Source organism: Hydra viridissima, unplaced genomic scaffold, assembly GCF_058129835.1.
Source record: "Hydra viridissima isolate aposymbiotic clone 2 unplaced genomic scaffold, HvirCarnegie_v1 scaffold_11, whole genome shotgun sequence".
Lineage (NCBI taxonomy): Eukaryota > Metazoa > Cnidaria > Hydrozoa > Anthoathecata > Hydridae > Hydra > Hydra viridissima.
This window is the reverse complement of record NW_028324310.1, coordinates 7,132,501-7,149,390: the sequence shown is the minus strand read 5'-3', so window position 1 is coordinate 7,149,390 and position 16,890 is coordinate 7,132,501. Positions and strand designations below refer to the sequence as shown.

Genomic DNA, 16,890 nt, shown 5'->3' with positions numbered 1-16,890 from the left:
AAAGAAAAATCAGACCTGGGTAACAACTCAACCAGGCGGTCACTCTGGTCCACAGTGTATTATAAAAATTTTAATTTTGCTGGGTTTTTCCAGCTCAGTTGGAGGCATGAGGTAAATGCCCAGTCTTTTTTTTATGAACATAAAAATCTAGTGTATTAATTAGAGCATAAAAAACTTATGCTGTTTTATTTGAAATTTCACTACGATGTTTTGTCACCAGAGATTTATAGTAATCTCAGAAACGATTTTAACAAATCATCAAATGAACCGAGTTAAATTTTCTTTGAAGCTATTCGGATGTTTTAATTTTAGTTTTAAAGTGAAGATTAAACGTCCTAAAATAAAATTACAGTTGATTGAGAAAATTCACTCTATTATTCTGACCGCCCCTTCTAGTTGTGGTTTTGATATTCTTATCTATGCACCAATTAATCTCTGACGATTATATAAATGTTAAATGTTAAAATCAGGTGTAGTAGATAAATATATAAATAGTTTTAAAAACTAGAAAAGTTTGATGGCCACCCAAGTTTAAATTTAATGTACACCTAAATTAAGATCTATGTTTCAACAACTCAACACCTGTATCTAGCACTTATCTAGCTCATCATTTATCTTAATAAAGAAGATTGTTGAACAAATCTTTAATCATCAGATAAAAAAATTGTACGTGTGTAAATCAATAAATGGCTCTATTTTAACAGCAGTTATTTATTTATACGCGTCTCTCAACCACATTTTAATTATTCATACTCCTAAGGGACACATGATCTGCAAATTAAGCACAGTTTTTAGCCAAATATTTTGTAAAGGGAACCTAAGTAGCTGTCAGTAATTAAAAAGATGGGTGGAATTATCTCGAGTAGTTCTACTTAACCTTTGATTGATATACCTAAGAATTCTGGGATCATTCTTTAACTAATTAAAATATTTCAACAATTTTCAAAATTGAAAGTAGTCTAAAAAAAAATTGTTTTTAGCTTTTTTTAATTTTGTTTTTGTTTTTGTTGTTCTTATTAAAATTAATATTTTTATAATATTTAACATCCGCAATATATTTTGCTAAATCAGCCTTTATCTTCCAATAACCATTTAAAGTTATAATTCACCAATATATGCAAGAAAAATTCGGTTTATAAAAATGTTTTTTATTTTGCTTTTATTTTTCTCTTCACACATTTTAAAATAGTAAATAAATTTGTGCTCATTTTATTCTGAATAATAATAATAAAAAAAAAAAAAATACAAGTACAAAGTCAACTGGTTAAAATTGTTTTTATTTAATTAAAGTAAGGCACTGGCAATACCTGAGTTGTCTTTCATTAAATCACTAAAACTTGATACTTGCTTCTTCTGAAGATCTGTTTTTAAAAAAGGTGGAAAACTATATTCCCCTTTAAAAGAGAAAAGTTTTCCATCGATTGCCGTTGATTTGTTGCTTACGTTTGAGATAAAGCTAACGTTTGACAGAGTGTCGTTATCTTCTTTGGAAAGTTCTTTTTGAGTAACTTCAGATTTGCTGTTTTCGATTGACATATGTTTATTCTTTTGATTTTCCGTTCCGGCGTTTTCAGTTTGAGATTTTTTCAAGTTGCTACAAAGATATTTTTTATTTTCTATAACTTTATTATAATTATCGAAATAAAGCAATTTTTCTTCTGCGAATCTTTTTTCGATTTTCATTTTCTCCCCAAATTGTTTGTAGTTTTCCATAAGGTTTCTGCACTGACTTAAACTTTGAAGTAGATTGTTGACTTCTTTAGATAAGTTTTCTTTTTCAATCCTATGTTTCGATAGTTCCTCGTGCATTTCTCGAATTTCCATTTCTAAATCAATTGTTGATACAACCATCATTTTGGATTTTTCACGCTGCACTTCAATTTGATTTTTATAGAAATCATGAGATTTTCTCGCTTCATCGTATTTCAAAGTGAGCGACTGGTATTCTTCTTCGAAATCTTCATTTAACTTTTTTAAGTGCTGAACTTGATTTTGGTAATTCAACTTTTCTTCACTCAGGTTTTTCACATGGGCTTTTAGTTCAGAAATATTCCTTTCATTTTCAATAACTTTTTCACGAACTGATAAAAGCTCTTCCATCAATGCTTTTTTATTTGATTCAGCATTATCTAGTTCCTCTAATAACTGTATTTTGGTATTGTTCTCTATATCAGCGATTTTTTTCGATTCTTGAATATTAGATTCTAACACAGCTATTTCGTTTTTCGCTGATTTAAGTTTGTTACCATATTTAATTAACTTACATTCAGCTTTTTCGAGTTTTTGTTCTAATTGGTTTGTGTGATCTAAAATCATTAAAAAAAAAAAAAAATCCCAAGTATAAACAAGTAAGGTGTTTAAACTACAAAAAATAAGAAAGTATTTGTATCGAAAGCCTACTTATCGCGATTGTCGCTTGCCGTTCAGCATCAGATGCTTTCTGATTTGCAACATTCAACTCAATGACCATTTCTTTTTGTTTACAATCACTTGTGCGGTTTCTTATTTCTAGCATCGAAATCGTTTTGTACATTTTAAAAATTTCTTTTTGAAATATATCACTTCGATGGATTGCTGCAGTGCTAACTTTTTTCATTTCAGCTAGCATTAGTTTTTCAGACATTGGCTCTTTTTGTAAAACTTCAGTCGTTTTGCTTTTATTGATTACTTCACTTTGTTTAACAATGCCTGCTTCTGCTGGCGGAATCTGATTCGCTAAAAGTCTTTCTTCCTGTTTTGATATCTGATTTAAACAATTGTTTGAAGTCACTATGTAATTTTTGACTCGTTTGAAATTTTGACCAAACACACGAGGTCTTCTTTTCACTACGAAATATTTGCTATTTACCGAAAAGGGGCGCTTAGGCAAAGGTACAGTGCGAATACTTTTTTTTAATGTAAGATTTTCCAAGAACTCATCTAATTCCGTTGGACCAAGAGGAAGAAGATTTTCTTCAAGATTTTCTGATTCGTGAAATGGATTTTTGCTTTTAGAATGAGTTGATCTGTTTTCCGTGCTATGATTGCCGATATTAGAAAACCTTTCTTCTGATTTTTCCGCATCGTTTTCACTTAACTCAAAGTGGAGTTCTGCTTCCAAGGGCTCAAAAAAAGAAGTATTTAGAAAAGTATTTTCCATTTATCGATTACTTAGAGTATCTTGATGTTTAATCTTAATCAGTTTACATTTTGACTAAAAGATTCTTTACGTTTTTAACACTTTTAAAACATTGAAAAAAAATGACACCATTCATAAATTAATAAAATTTCACTCAATATTTTTAAATGCATACGTTAAATATTTTACGAACAAAACTTCAACTTCTCAGTTTTACGTTTATTCCTATATGCGTAGATATATGCGCATATATATTTGTGTGTGTATGTGTGTGTGTGTGTATGTGTGTGTGTGTGTGTTTATCTGTCAAATTTTTTCCTTGTTCCCACAAAAAAACCAGTTCAGCTCCAAACCTAGAAATAAATACATCTTAATCATAATCATACAAGTACTTTTTCCGGATAATAAATACAACTTTAATCGATCGCATTTTCTTAAATCTTTTTCGGTAATTTGCTTTTGAAAAAATGTATTTTAAAGTTAATATGGAAATCTGTCCCGTAGTTAACGTTATTTATGGAAATTTCGTAATGATTTATTTTGACATTTCGGATTTTAAACTTTGTGTTGAAATATAACTTGAAATTTTTAAAATAATAATTACTATAGGTAATTTTGAATGGAAGTTTTATGAATAGAAGTGAAGTGTTTATAAAGTATTTTTAACAAACGTCATAAAATCTTTAAAAGGTGACAGTTATTTTATTAGAAAGAATACAAGCTAATTCGCAATCTTACTGTAGATGCTTATAGAATTAATTAATTTCAGCAAGGCAAAATTAAATTCAATTTACTACAATCAATTTTCCTGAAATGATTTTAATTATATATATATATATATATATATATATATATATATATATATATATATATATATATATATATATATATATATATATATATATATATATATATATATATATATATATATATATATATATATATATATATATATATATATATATATATATAATTGGAGATATAATTTTTTATTTCGTTGGAGAGAAATAAGTTTTTATGTTATTGAAGAGAAATGATTTTTGTGCAAACTTTACGTTAACAATGAGCAATAAATATTTCACACCTCAAACTTAATGGATGGTAAAAATCAAATCCCCTGACCATTGTATTATTTATTATTTAATGAGTTTTTCTTTACTCATTTAAAATTTAAAATAAGATTGATAGATTTTAGAATCATGATTATTTAAACATTAAAAGTTAGAAAAGCTTGAATTTAATCATAAACGTAACTACATAGAAACCATCTACTTAGATTTCACAGAGTTAATTATGACTTACTTTTTAAGCATTAATTGCTAAAAGGATTAACGTATTCATTGCGAGTAGATTTTAATAGGAATTACTTTTGTTATTATCTTTAGTTGGTCATAGAAACGCAAAGTGAATACTATTTCTGCCGTATGGTTTTAAAAAATTGCTTGCCGTCTCGAGATGATAAAAGTGTCGGGAATCGTAGATATAAACCTACGAAGTCTATTTTTTATGAAGTCTTCGACATCTGTTTTTTCTTAAAGACTTGTTTAAGTAATCTTAGAACTTAAAAGATGGAAGTTTTGACAAAAAAATCTGTTAAAGGATCAGAAGAAAACTGGATTGAAATGCAAAATGATACGTTCACTAATTGGGTAAATGCAAATCTAAAACAACGTGGTATGTCTGTGCAAAGCATCGCTTTTGGTTTTGAAGATGGCGTAAAGTTAGTGAATTTATTTGAAATTGTATCTAAGAGAAGTATAGGTAAATATGCCAAAAATCCAAAGTTTCCGAACCAGAAGCTTGAAAACGTATCATTAGTGCTTAAGGCCATGGAGCAGGATGGAGTGAAACTTGTTAGTATTGGTAAAAATAATTTTCATTTTTAAAACTTTTTTCATTAAATTATTTTGATTTGATTTTTTTTATTAAATTTTTTTTTTTTTTGGGGAGGGGATTGGGTATGGGAGATTGGGAAAAAACATTAACAAAAAACAAGTATTTCCCCAGGTTCCGCAGCAGAAAAAACTAATACTCTAATTCTACTGCGTGTTTAAAACGTTTTTCTTATTTTTTTTTTGTTTGTTTTTAATAAATTAAATTAAAACGTAAATTTGGATTTGTTTCTAATTGAGAAAGTTTTTAAAACTTATCAGGTTTCTTATTTGAGTTCTTTCAGAAAAGTTGAATTTCAGTTTTGTTTCTGCATTAAGATTATTGCTGCTTTAACATTATTACTCTAAACACATGAATCTGTTCTAAGAAAAAAATGAGCATTGTAGCCTCTTTTCATAACTATGTGGTATGTAGCTTATATGTAGGTAATTAATGTTTTTTCAGGATCATTGGAATGATAAGGTGACCTAGGATATTAGAGTCAGAAGTAGGAAAATAGCTCCTTGAGACTGTATTCTGTAAGACTGTAACCGGTTAAATAGCTCCCCTACACCCAAGTAAACCATGATCTTAAATTCTACTGATTTTTCTCTTTTTTTGCACTAATTATTGTCATTGTAAAGTTTGCCAATTTTAAATTTTTTTTAAACATCAAAATTACTGAGAGTCCAACATTTTCTTGATTTAAACAGCATTTACGTATCGATATGTAAATTGTAAAAATTTTATTGTGGTTTGTAAACAAAAAGAAATTGGATTTTTTCCTTTAGTTTTCGATTTGGTTTCTAATTTAAAGGTTTTTCAAATGCAACTTTCTTTTACATTTTACAAACTAAAATTTACATCCTTATAACATTTCCATATAGGTTTTATATAGGTCAATATAGGTTTTATGAATCACCACGAAAAGTGTTTTGCATTCCAACTTGGTTTTGCAATTCATACTTCTTTTTTTAAGTTTTAGTTTCGGATTTTGTAAAGAAATCCAAAACAATTTAAAAAATAATTTCTTGATATGATCAAAAAAACGTTTTATGTCTATTATTTCTCATATTGCCGTAACATGTGATGCTGAGTTAACAGCTTTTAAATATTTTGAAATAGGTAATGTTAGTTAAATGTGTTTAGCAATTATTTCTTTCTTGATTTTGAACCTCTCAACATTGATATCACAAACAGCACTGATAAAACTAAGTTGCGGCAATATATAGTTGCGTTTTGGAAATGGTGACCGACTTTTTTTATAACAGTTCTAAATCTCTGCTGTACATACTTGGGCGTACTCTTTTTAGTGCGCAAACTACGAATCATCAAGCGAAAGTTAAGCACAGTAATTACTGGTATGCAAAGTATGATTTATCGAACTTTGAAAATCCATCGACCAAGAAGTTATGGCGAAATCTTTTGTCAGTACCACTCAACGTAGGCGAGTAGGGTGAAAGTTTGAGATGGAGTGTTCGTAAAAAAAGCTTAACAAGTTTTTAAGTAGTTTTTACTCTCCATTTTAGATGTTACGTCATTTAACCACCACTGCCACTTAATATGCTGAAAATTTGTGTATAACAAATTTATTCTTTTTAAAGCTGAATGTTTCTAAGTTTTGTCTTCTGACGTGCCTCGAAAACAAGAAACGCTGTGTTACTTTGTGTTCCATTCCCCAAACATTTAAAAAGATAACATAAAGCGGAGTTTCTGTCAACTGATTTAACGATGTCGTATTCTTCTAAAATTTTCTTGATCAATTCGGCTTGAATATCAAAAACTTTGGTGCCAGGTAAGACTTTTTCTCTGTTTAAATAAACGTTAGATGTTGAATTAGCTCCATTATGGTGATATTTTCACTGAATTTCATAGAAAGTATTTAATTAAATAACAAATCTAAGTTAAAGCCGATAAATATATTTCAATTTAAGTCTGCACCAAGTAGGTATGTGCGTAAATATTTTAAACTATTTATATATTTGATTATTATATATCATTGCAAAAAGCTTTAAATTAGTATTACAATGGTGAAAATTTCATAAAAAACGGATAGTTCTTCAAAAAGCTATGCACATTTAAGTAACAAATTTCATAAGAACGGTAGTTTTGTGATAGAACTTTATTGTTTATTCGCGCAATATTTACTTCCATTAAGTTTTTATTTAACGTAACGCTTTAATAAAAAGTGTCTTAATGTTGAAAAAATTGTTAATATTTTAATTAATTTATCATCGTGATTAAAATAATAAAATATTTTTTACAGTAAATTAAAAATTAATAATAAAGTTTTACAAATTAATATGATAAATATTACGTATACAATTGTAATAATAACCTCTGTATAATTATAATCTATGTAATCATAATAAATAAATAAATAAATATACCTGGTATGCCAAAGGGTAAAAATAAATCAAAATAACTTAACTCCTGATGCATAACACATTTTACCATTAAAACATCAATAGAAGTAAGTCGATACCTTAGTGTTTGCTTCGACAAATCCTCATAATAATACCTGAAATAAAATAGATGTGATATATAAAAATGATAATGAAAAAGTATGGATCTATTCATAAACTAGCCCTTAGGGAATAGCAGGTGCTATATGTTAAGGTTATACTGATTTACTAAAATTACTAAACACCAGCATCTTGTCTAGCTCATCTTGTCAAGCAAATATTGGATGTCAATAACTACCCACTACCTGATATAAGACCTGATATATACAAATAATGAATGAGAGAATAATAAATCATTTCATAACTTTACAAAAAAAAAATTAAAAGAGCTAGGGTTTTTTTTATTTCTCAGTCCTCCAATCAACTTTACTCCAGAAAACTCTGAAGTCTGTGGAAGTGATGGATCAAAACTCCACATGCATGAAAAAGGATGTGCAGCCTATTTCCCCTTTTTCGTGGTATTAATTCTCTGGGCAAGCCATGGTTGTCCAAAAAGTTAATAAAGCCTTTTGGATCACCTTATATATAAAAAAAAATTATTAGCAAGTGTTCCGTGCAAAGAACTTGTTTGTAAATTTAAAACAAGTAAGTTTCAACAAACTTTTTATGTTCAGAATATTATTTAAAATCATAATTATATCAGCATAACAATATTAGAGTAAAAGTATGATAGATAGTTTATATTTATTTACCTTTACTGTCCTTGTAATGGAGTTTATTTAGCTGAACAACAATTTTTGCTGCAAAGCAGTCTCTACCAAAAAGCTTTTCTTTTGAAGTTTCCGAGGCTTTAATTGATAACTTGCAAGCAGTGTTGACTGTCTCTAAGGAGTGAAGGTGACAGTTCAGTTCATTTAATGATTTCTACCAAAAAAGTGTTTAACTTTGTTACCATTACATGGTTTATTGCCATTCTGTCACTTATTGTGTTAACTATGCTGCCAATAATAGCGCGTTTTGGCAGCAATTTCACTTGCCAAAATACTTAACTAGAACAAAAGTGATAAAACGATGGTTTTATCACTTTTGTTCTAGAAGACAACTGGTCAACTTTTAATCTGGATAATGATGGTCTTGAATCAGATAAAGATAAAACACTTATATGTTTAGGAGATGAGATGTTTAGGATAACTGACACAAATGAAATAGTGTTACTTGAATTTGGTGTTGACTGTAATGACTGTGCTGCTGGCAATACCGTTATTTGACACAAGAAAAGCTCATTACAAAAGTTAACAAAATGATTAGAATCCCTTAAAAAATTGCAAACCCAGTTTTTTGATTCTTTAACGAGAAGTTTAATATGACTTCTACAAATCTTAAAGCCATAAAACTTATTGTCTTGTTCGATAGCTATTTTTTGTGATTTATCATTGCTAATGAATGTAAACAGAATATGTCCATTTTTACAGTCTATGTCTATTTGTGAAGGCACTCTGATGCTAGATATTTTTTTTTGAGACATTATGAAACACAAGCATACTCTTTTTGGGCCCCATGTTACCTTAAAATGTTAAATGCAATTATTTTTAAAATCTTTTTAAGAGAATATTGCTTACTTTAATTTCTTCTTTAAGAGAATATTGTATACTTTAATTTTAGTTTTTTTTAAATTAGAAATCACTTATTTCTGTTTTAGACAAACATCCATGAAAATCTTGATAAGACGGTAAAAGTGTACATAGTCATTACTTGATCATAATAATGATCATTTTTGTCACAACATAGATAATATTTGCATGCTAAACTTTTTTTTTTAAAAAAATGTCCATATGAAGCATCATATAACGCACACCATCCGATACCTCATTCACTCATAATAATCATAAAAAATTTATCATAATAAATTATCAATAAATTAAAATATAAAATTAAACAATTAAACTATAGCAGATTGTAATTAAAATAGTATAGTATTATTTAATAATATTAAACAAATACTATAAAATATATTTAATTATGATAATATAACAATCTTGTGCAAAGAGGTTATTTTGAGCAAATCAGAGGTGCATCATACGAATATTTTTTTCTAGATATTTATTCTTGTTTTTAAAGAAATTGGCTATAATAATGATCTATTTTATTTTATCAAAAAATTGTTGTGTGAGACCCCCTTTATCCACTATAATATTGCGGAAAATGTTAAACTTAGGTACTTATTCTGCTACAAAAAATTAGATGTCTGCTACATAATATTTTTTAATGAAATTTTGCATGCACATAAAAAATTAGTTTTTAAACTGGATCCAATACATTTAAAAAAAGACTCAACATACGTTCGATATCAATTTTATCAATCTGAACTACAACGAAGTTTTTCAGAACAGTAAATTCAATAATAGCAGTGGTAACTGCAAAAAACAAAAAAAAAAAACAAACACAAAAATGAAGTTTAACTATTTTACTTTTTAAAAAATAAATATGTTGATATGAAGTTCTAAAGAATTACAGGACAAAATACATTTTTTGATTACAAAATCGGTGCCGTAAACAGGCGGATACGCACATACCTAAACTTGGGATTGACATTTATTTTTGAAAATCGAACGGATTTTTTGTTAAAAGTTGTAAAATAATTAAAATCTGGTATTTCGTTAAAAAACTCAAAATTTTTTTTAAAAGATTTCAAGACGAAATTGATATGTTAAATCAAATTTTTATAACGAACCGCTTTAAAAAAAAGATTTATAACGAATCAAGTTGACGCATTAAAATATTACTATTAAATACTTTGATTGGTTGTGAGAAATAATGAATTTTTAAAAAATCAGTATAAAAAAACGAAAATTAAGTTGCTTTTTTTTTGTTTCAGGTGGTATTGAGGATTCTAAGATATTGTTGGAATTCCAAAGCTAGAGGAACTTTTACTTGATCAATCGAGTTAAAAGTATTCTTTTGTGTTTATCTGATACCGAATTCAGCTGGCTCCATAAAAGAACTTTTTTATTTTGTGAAAGACCTTATAATGTGATATGAAAGACCATGTGGTGTGTAGTGTTCTTCAATCAGTTTTTAAACAACATTCGGTGATATTATCTTTGAGAACTCTTGTATCAATTGCTTTGTGTTAACGTGTGTCTTCCATCTTAACACTCAAAAAAAAAAAGGCACAAACTTTTGAGCAGGAGGCTTTTTGTGAATGTCATTGAAAAGAGGCATAAACGGATTGTTTGCTGCTAACCTCCAACTACAGCTAATTAATGGAAAGTAATGTGGCCACAATTTGGAAGGTACATTCCTTGTAAATCTCTTCATCGATTTAATAGTAAACAAACTTATGATTTAAAGAATTTTTACAGTGTTAATACCTAAATGAAATTAGTTTTAGTAGTTTACACAGTAAACCCTTTGTCATCTAAAAGAGTCTTTGAAACCTTCAGTACCATACAAAACGACAGGTTACAACTGATAAGAAATAGGATTATTTACGTTTTGTCATTGGAGTTTATTATTTCTAAAAAAACAGGTTTGCGTATAACATAAAGCTTGACTAATTGTTTTACGCGGCAAGTCCAAATAGCTTGTAATATCCGATAACTAATAGATGTATGTAAAATCCGATAACTAATAGATGTAAAAAATGTAAAATCCGATAACTAATAGATTTAACGCGTTCGCGCCCTTTTTTTCGGAAAATAACGAATCTTAGCCGTTAGTTTCCATGAACATTTAAGGAATGCTACGAAATATAATAAATGACCTAAAATGACCCGTAAGTGTTAAAGTCGTTAAAGATGTCAGTATGTACCTCAATATGTGCCATAATTAAAAATTATTTTAAAAAATTAGGAAAAATTCAATATAAAACTTTGTGTCAAATTTCAACAGAAATCTAATTTTAATTGCTGAATCAGTTGCATCTTAAATGCGTAAAAATTAAAAGTATATTTACAGATTATTCCAAGCGAAATAACTAGAAATTATCTCTGCACAGTGATGTTCAGATTTTTTTTCTGTTTTATATAGGTGAGTGTGGTTAAAAAGGGGACAAAGAAAACAATTTTTTCTTTCTTCAACAAGTCTAGAAAAATGCCTACTTCCTCTAATCATTTTAACATATTGTTCAAGATTTAACATACTTATCAATACTCGCGATAAACATTAAGCCTATTTCACTAAACATAAAAAGACAAAAAAATAGCGAGATGCAAAAAATTTGTGACGAAAGGAGCATAAAAACACTAAAAGCGCGTTAACGCGACCATAAAACCATCGCACTGTTCTGCTGATAAAACCTGTAAACGAAAATGTTGCAGCTAACTAGTACCACCACCTTCTATATCTAAAGATGAGGTTTTGTAACAAGATTGTGGCAGATTTTTTCTTTTTCAAAAAATAATCACACATAATGAAGATTCAGCAATGATCGCGCATAATCAAGATGGTTTGTTAACAGTTAACGAGAGAAATTCCTGTCAAAGCACTGAGGTTTTTCCGTTAATAACGAATAAAGTAAAGAAATCTATATGTAGTCTTAAAATAAATTGAATTTCCTGAAATTTAATAAAATACTATTTGGGTTTAAAACAGTAAGTTTTTTGTGTGACAAATTTATATTCATGTATAATTTATTATTTTTTAAAAATAAGTTTAACGGATTTAATCGAATAGCAATTCTGGGCAATGTCTTGAAGGGTTAAAACAAAATATTGTAAGGTAGGTGAGGGATAGTAAAGTTTTTTCTGTCACTATGTAGCTTTGTATATCAAAATATACGAATTATTTTAAATTCGATTTATTACAAGTGACTGATATAGAAGTTTGTTCTTTACATTAATAGTAAAATCATAAAAAACTTCATCAAATCATGATAAACTTCATCAAATCCGTTTACTTAAACTGTCAGCTAGCCTTAAGATCCTAAAAGTGAAAGAAAATATTTTTAAAATATAGTTAATAATTTAAAATGAGTAAGTTATTCTTTTAAGTTTCCTTTATCAGTTTTAAAAGTGCTAGTTTTTTATTCAAAATTCTAAAGAAGAGTTTTTATTACAGGGAAAGAAGCATTTTATTTTCTGGATAGTTTATTTTAGACCATTGAGGCTAAGTACTAGTACAGATTTTCTGGTTTAAAAAAAGTATAAGGGGAAAACTTGTTACTTGGGGCATTTAAAAGGCAAACTTCAGCCATTTCAAATTTTTTTAGAAAAACAACCTTTTGTGTAGAAGGCAAAAAATGAAAAGTAATAATTCCATTGATTTACTTATCACCTTCAACTTTTAACAAAAATATAATCAAATAATACAAACAAAGGTAGGTTTTTATATACAGATACACACATATACATAAATATATATATATATATATATATATATATATATATATATATATATATATATATATATATATATATATATATATATATATATATATATATATATAAAGCCTTATCACTTTACTATTTTTGTTTAGACAGTGATCATGTTGTTAATTGTAATTTCAAGATGATTCTGGGTTTAGTATGGCAGCTTATTCTCCGATATCAAATTGGTAGTTCTGAAGATAAAAGCATAAAAATTGCATTGAAAAAACTTTTGCTAATTTGGCTTCAACATGTAATCCCAGAACAAAAAATTACAAACCTAACAAGCGATTGGAATAGTGGTATAGCTTTATGCAATCTAATAAATGTTTTGCAGCCTGGTTTAGTTCCGGAATACAATCGCATGCGCCAAGAAGATGCAATCTTAAATGCTAGTAAAGGTTGTTAAATAGTTTTGAGTTTTTTTGCATTGAATTGAGGAAATTTTGATTTCTTTGGTTTGAATTTGTTTTTGTTTTTAGGATTAAAGTTAGCTGAAGATGTGTTTGGCATCCCTCAAATAATTAGTGCAGAGAATATGACAAACAAAAATGTTGATGAATTAAGTATGATGACTTATCTGTCTTATTTCACGAAAGATAATGGAATTGGACAACTGTGGACGTTAAATTTAGTTAACAAATGGAATCTTAGTATTGGAGTAACTAACTTCAACAAAGACTGGAATGATGGAAGCCCACTCAGTAAGTTGTTGAAAGTGAAGAAACCGATATCTGCATAATAGACGTTTTGCATAATGAATATTTGCATAATAGAAATTTGCAAAACACTTGTTTACTTCGTTTTTTTTATTATTATTCTAGGAAACCTAATAAATACATTTCAAGCCAATCTAGTTCCAGAACCTCTTTCAAACAACAATGAGGAAAATTGTAAAACCGCCATGACAATAGCAGAGACAATCCTCTCAGTACCACAAATCATATCTCCGATTGAAATGGCAATGCCAAATATTCCAGAACTTGCCATTATGGCTTATGTAGTTCAATTTACAAAGGTATTGTTGAGTTTGTTGAGTTAAATGGTACATGTTTGAGCTAAATAGTAATCATATTAAAATGTTTCAAAGTGCATTTAGAAAAATAAAATAAAACTCAAAATGTCTAATAATTTGTCATATTAAATATACAACAGAATTCATTCTAAAGGTACAATAGAAGTTTTACTTTTACTGATACAATTGCACCGATTTGTGAAACTGAAAACAAAATTATTTGATTCCTTTATTAAAGTTATTTGATTCCTTTGTTAAAATTATTTGATTCCTTTGTTAAAATTATTTGATTTCTTTGTTAAAGTTATTTGATTCCTTTGTTAAAGTTATTTGATTCCTTTGTTAAAATTATTTGATTCCTTTGATAAAGTTATTTGATTCCTTTATTAAAGTTATTTGATTCCTTTGTTAAAATTATTTGATTCCTTTGTTAAAGTTATTTAACTCTTTTTTTAAAATTATTTGATTCCTTTGTTAAAGTTATTTGATTCATTTGTTAAAATTAATTGATTCCTTTGGTAATACTTTGTAAATCTTGCATTTGAAAAATCTGAGAAATAATATCTTGGATCATTATAAAGCTTTGTTACTGTGTAAATTATTTTCTTTGTTTTTGCCATATAAGAAGTTTTAATGTTATACTTTAACTTGTGCAAAAGGTCTCGTTAGAGTATCGTATTTCCTAACCATTTCTTACTTTTACATGAAATAAACACAAAGATGACTATGTAGTGTTATATCTCAATAAAGTTCCACCCTTGGCACATTTCAAATTTAACGTATTATTTTATACCATGACCGCCGAAAGATATGAAAATAATTTCCACCCTCCCCCCACTCAACTTGGTTAGCTGTTGACGTGTTTTGAAGTTTTTTCAGGTCAATAAATATTAGAGAGCCCAAACAAGTAAAAAATTGCTTACAAAAAAGTTACTTCTTAATTATCTGTATTACCCGATGTGGCTTTAAAAACGGCTGTAGGCTGTATTGCTCAATGTAAAAATGGTTGTAAAAAGGGCTGTATGACTCGATGTGGCTTAAAAAATGGCTTTTTAATGGAAGGCTATTTAGAATGAAATTTAAAATGTATGAAGAAACCAGCTTAGATAATTTCTAACCTAAATATAAACTAAATTTTGTGATATTTCTGACTGTACTTCCATTTTAAATTTTAGCAAATCTGCTAAAGATTGTTGTGGTATTCAAGATGGCACTTAACTATGCCAAGAATACTGGAGATTGTTTACAGAAATATGATAATCTAACGGGTCTTTATAATAGAATTTGTGTAAAAATGAAGTATAGAAACCTTAAAAAATTATTGAATTCAGGTGAAACCAGCTTCAAATCCATGGGAAAAATTTTCCTTATCAGGTTCTGGTGTTGTGGAACCAAAAGTCGGCGTAATTAACGAATTTTATATTCGTTGTAGTGATGACAGTTTAAAAATGGATGACATAGAGGTAGAAATAATTGGACCGCATTTAGTTCCTCTCGAATTTAGCTATGATATCAATAACCCTCTTTTGAGGACTTACAAATATAATGCAGAAGAGCAAGGGATTTATCGAATCTCCGTTCTATATCAAGGAAAACACGTATTTCAAAGCCCAGTCACTACAATAGCTAAACAAAATCTAGATATAATTAGAGTGCATGGAGAAGGACTAGCGGGTCAGTTTTTTTTTTAAAAAATCTTACTCCAAAAACTAGATAAATAAATGTTTTTTACTCTTTAAGAAATTTTCTGATAACGTGAATTAACGTATATAATATTAAAACTTGATATTATAAAAAGAATTTGTTTTGATAACTGTTACCTTATCTCAGAAAGCTCAGTTTTATTTTTATTTTTTAAACAGGTGGCCATTTGCACTCCCAAATTGAATTTTGTGTTGACGCTGGAGCAACTAATTCCCGTATTGAAGTCAATATTGAAGGACCAGACGGAAATCTTGTTACAAATACGGTTAAGAATAACACAGATGGCACTTATACAGTAAAATACACCCCTAAAATTGAAGGAATCCATTTTATTAACTTAACAATTAATGGTCAGAAATTACCTGGTGGGCCTATCCAAACAATGATTAGTGATGTTGGATCTGTAACTGTAACATCAAAGGAGTATGAGAAAGGTAAGAATTATTGTTATTTTTCAAATTTATTTAAGAAAGAATTTTTTAAGTACTTTGTAGGTATAGATGTAAAAAATACTTTCAAAGTATGAAAACTGATGCGTACAAGATGGAGTCTCTTTTTTAGTTAGAAAAAAACGTTTTGAATGAAATTATTAGTAATGTAGCATAAAAATGCTATTTCTTAACTTAAATGAATTTTTCAAAAAAATACTGCATAAAAAACAAAAAATGTCCAAGTTTTTTCAAGGATTTTATATGACTTTGGCAAATCATACAAAAATCTCAGAAAAAGTTTGGATATTGTTTTAAAGCAGTGTTTAAATTTTTTTAACGTTCTATATTTGAATATTTATATATTCTAGAATGCAAAAGGAAAGCAAAAGAAAGTTTTGTTGTAATATGGTTCCTGGTAACAATAGTCTAAATTTTTATCAAGAAAGTCTAAATATAACAAAAGCTACAACTTTTTAACTTTTATGAAAAGCTTTAAGATTATTCTAAAAACTTATCAAGAAAGTCTAACTATAGCAAAATCAGCAACTTTTTAACATTTATGAAAAGCATTGTTCTAAAAGTGACTTAAATTTGATTTTATAAAAGGGACATTGAGAAAAAAGTTTGAGAAGCACCTTTTTTTTTTCTAAATTCCCTTTTTGTTTGCCCCAGAATTTTTTACAGAGAGATCATTTTCACACAACAATAATATATTATCTTCGCATCGCCATAAATAAACTGAAACAATTTTTGAAGGAAAATATAAATTGTCAAAATTTTATAAAACATAATTTTTATATGATAGCATATTGTTATAATATAAAATAATGAATCGTTAACATAGAATTTATTTAAATGTAAATAAGTTTTAGTATTTTCTGTTCTAACATTTTGCTGTTTTTTCATTTTTCTGGGATTATTCTACTTTCATTTATTTTCGTTTTTAGCTGAACTTTTTGCAAGCAATATAAATTAAGTT

At 27.9% G+C, this 16,890-nt stretch overlaps 2 protein-coding genes across 8 annotated transcripts in view; one reads left to right on the top strand and one right to left on the bottom strand.

Annotated features, from left to right (window-relative positions):
• Window positions 1–1,132: 1,132 nt before the first annotated feature.
• LOC145191521 (uncharacterized) lies at window positions 1,133–3,449 on the bottom strand. Its single transcript, XM_080068629.2, has 2 exons — window positions 2,401–3,449; window positions 1,133–2,306 (listed from the first exon to the last, which is right to left on the bottom strand). Exons 1-2 carry the CDS (start codon window positions 3,137–3,139, stop codon window positions 1,285–1,287), a joined length of 1,761 nt encoding a protein of 586 aa, XP_079924755.2. The 5' UTR covers window positions 3,140–3,449; the 3' UTR covers window positions 1,133–1,284.
• Window positions 3,450–4,341: 892 nt separating this feature from the next.
• The window catches only part of LOC145191067 (filamin-A-like), a 20,520-nt gene continuing 7,971 nt past the window's right edge, over window positions 4,342–16,890 (top strand). Inside the window, exons 1-8 of one of the 7 annotated variants that reach the window (XM_090066971.1) lie at window positions 4,419–4,981; window positions 6,304–6,785; window positions 10,271–10,688; window positions 12,872–13,162; window positions 13,244–13,465; window positions 13,586–13,779; window positions 15,108–15,450; window positions 15,639–15,914. In XM_090066971.1, the coding sequence (XP_089923097.1) occupies window positions 12,904–13,162; window positions 13,244–13,465; window positions 13,586–13,779; window positions 15,108–15,450; window positions 15,639–15,914 (1,294 nt within the window). In that variant the 5' untranslated portion in view covers window positions 4,419–4,981; window positions 6,304–6,785; window positions 10,271–10,688; window positions 12,872–12,903. Of the gene's footprint in view, window positions 4,982–6,303; window positions 6,786–10,270; window positions 10,689–11,595; window positions 11,988–12,024; window positions 12,115–12,593; window positions 12,713–12,871; window positions 13,163–13,243; window positions 13,466–13,585; window positions 13,780–15,107; window positions 15,451–15,638; window positions 15,915–16,890 lie in introns of those variants that run through there. The other 6 variants (XM_090066972.1, XM_090066969.1, XM_090066970.1 and 3 more) reach the window with 6 other exon arrangements.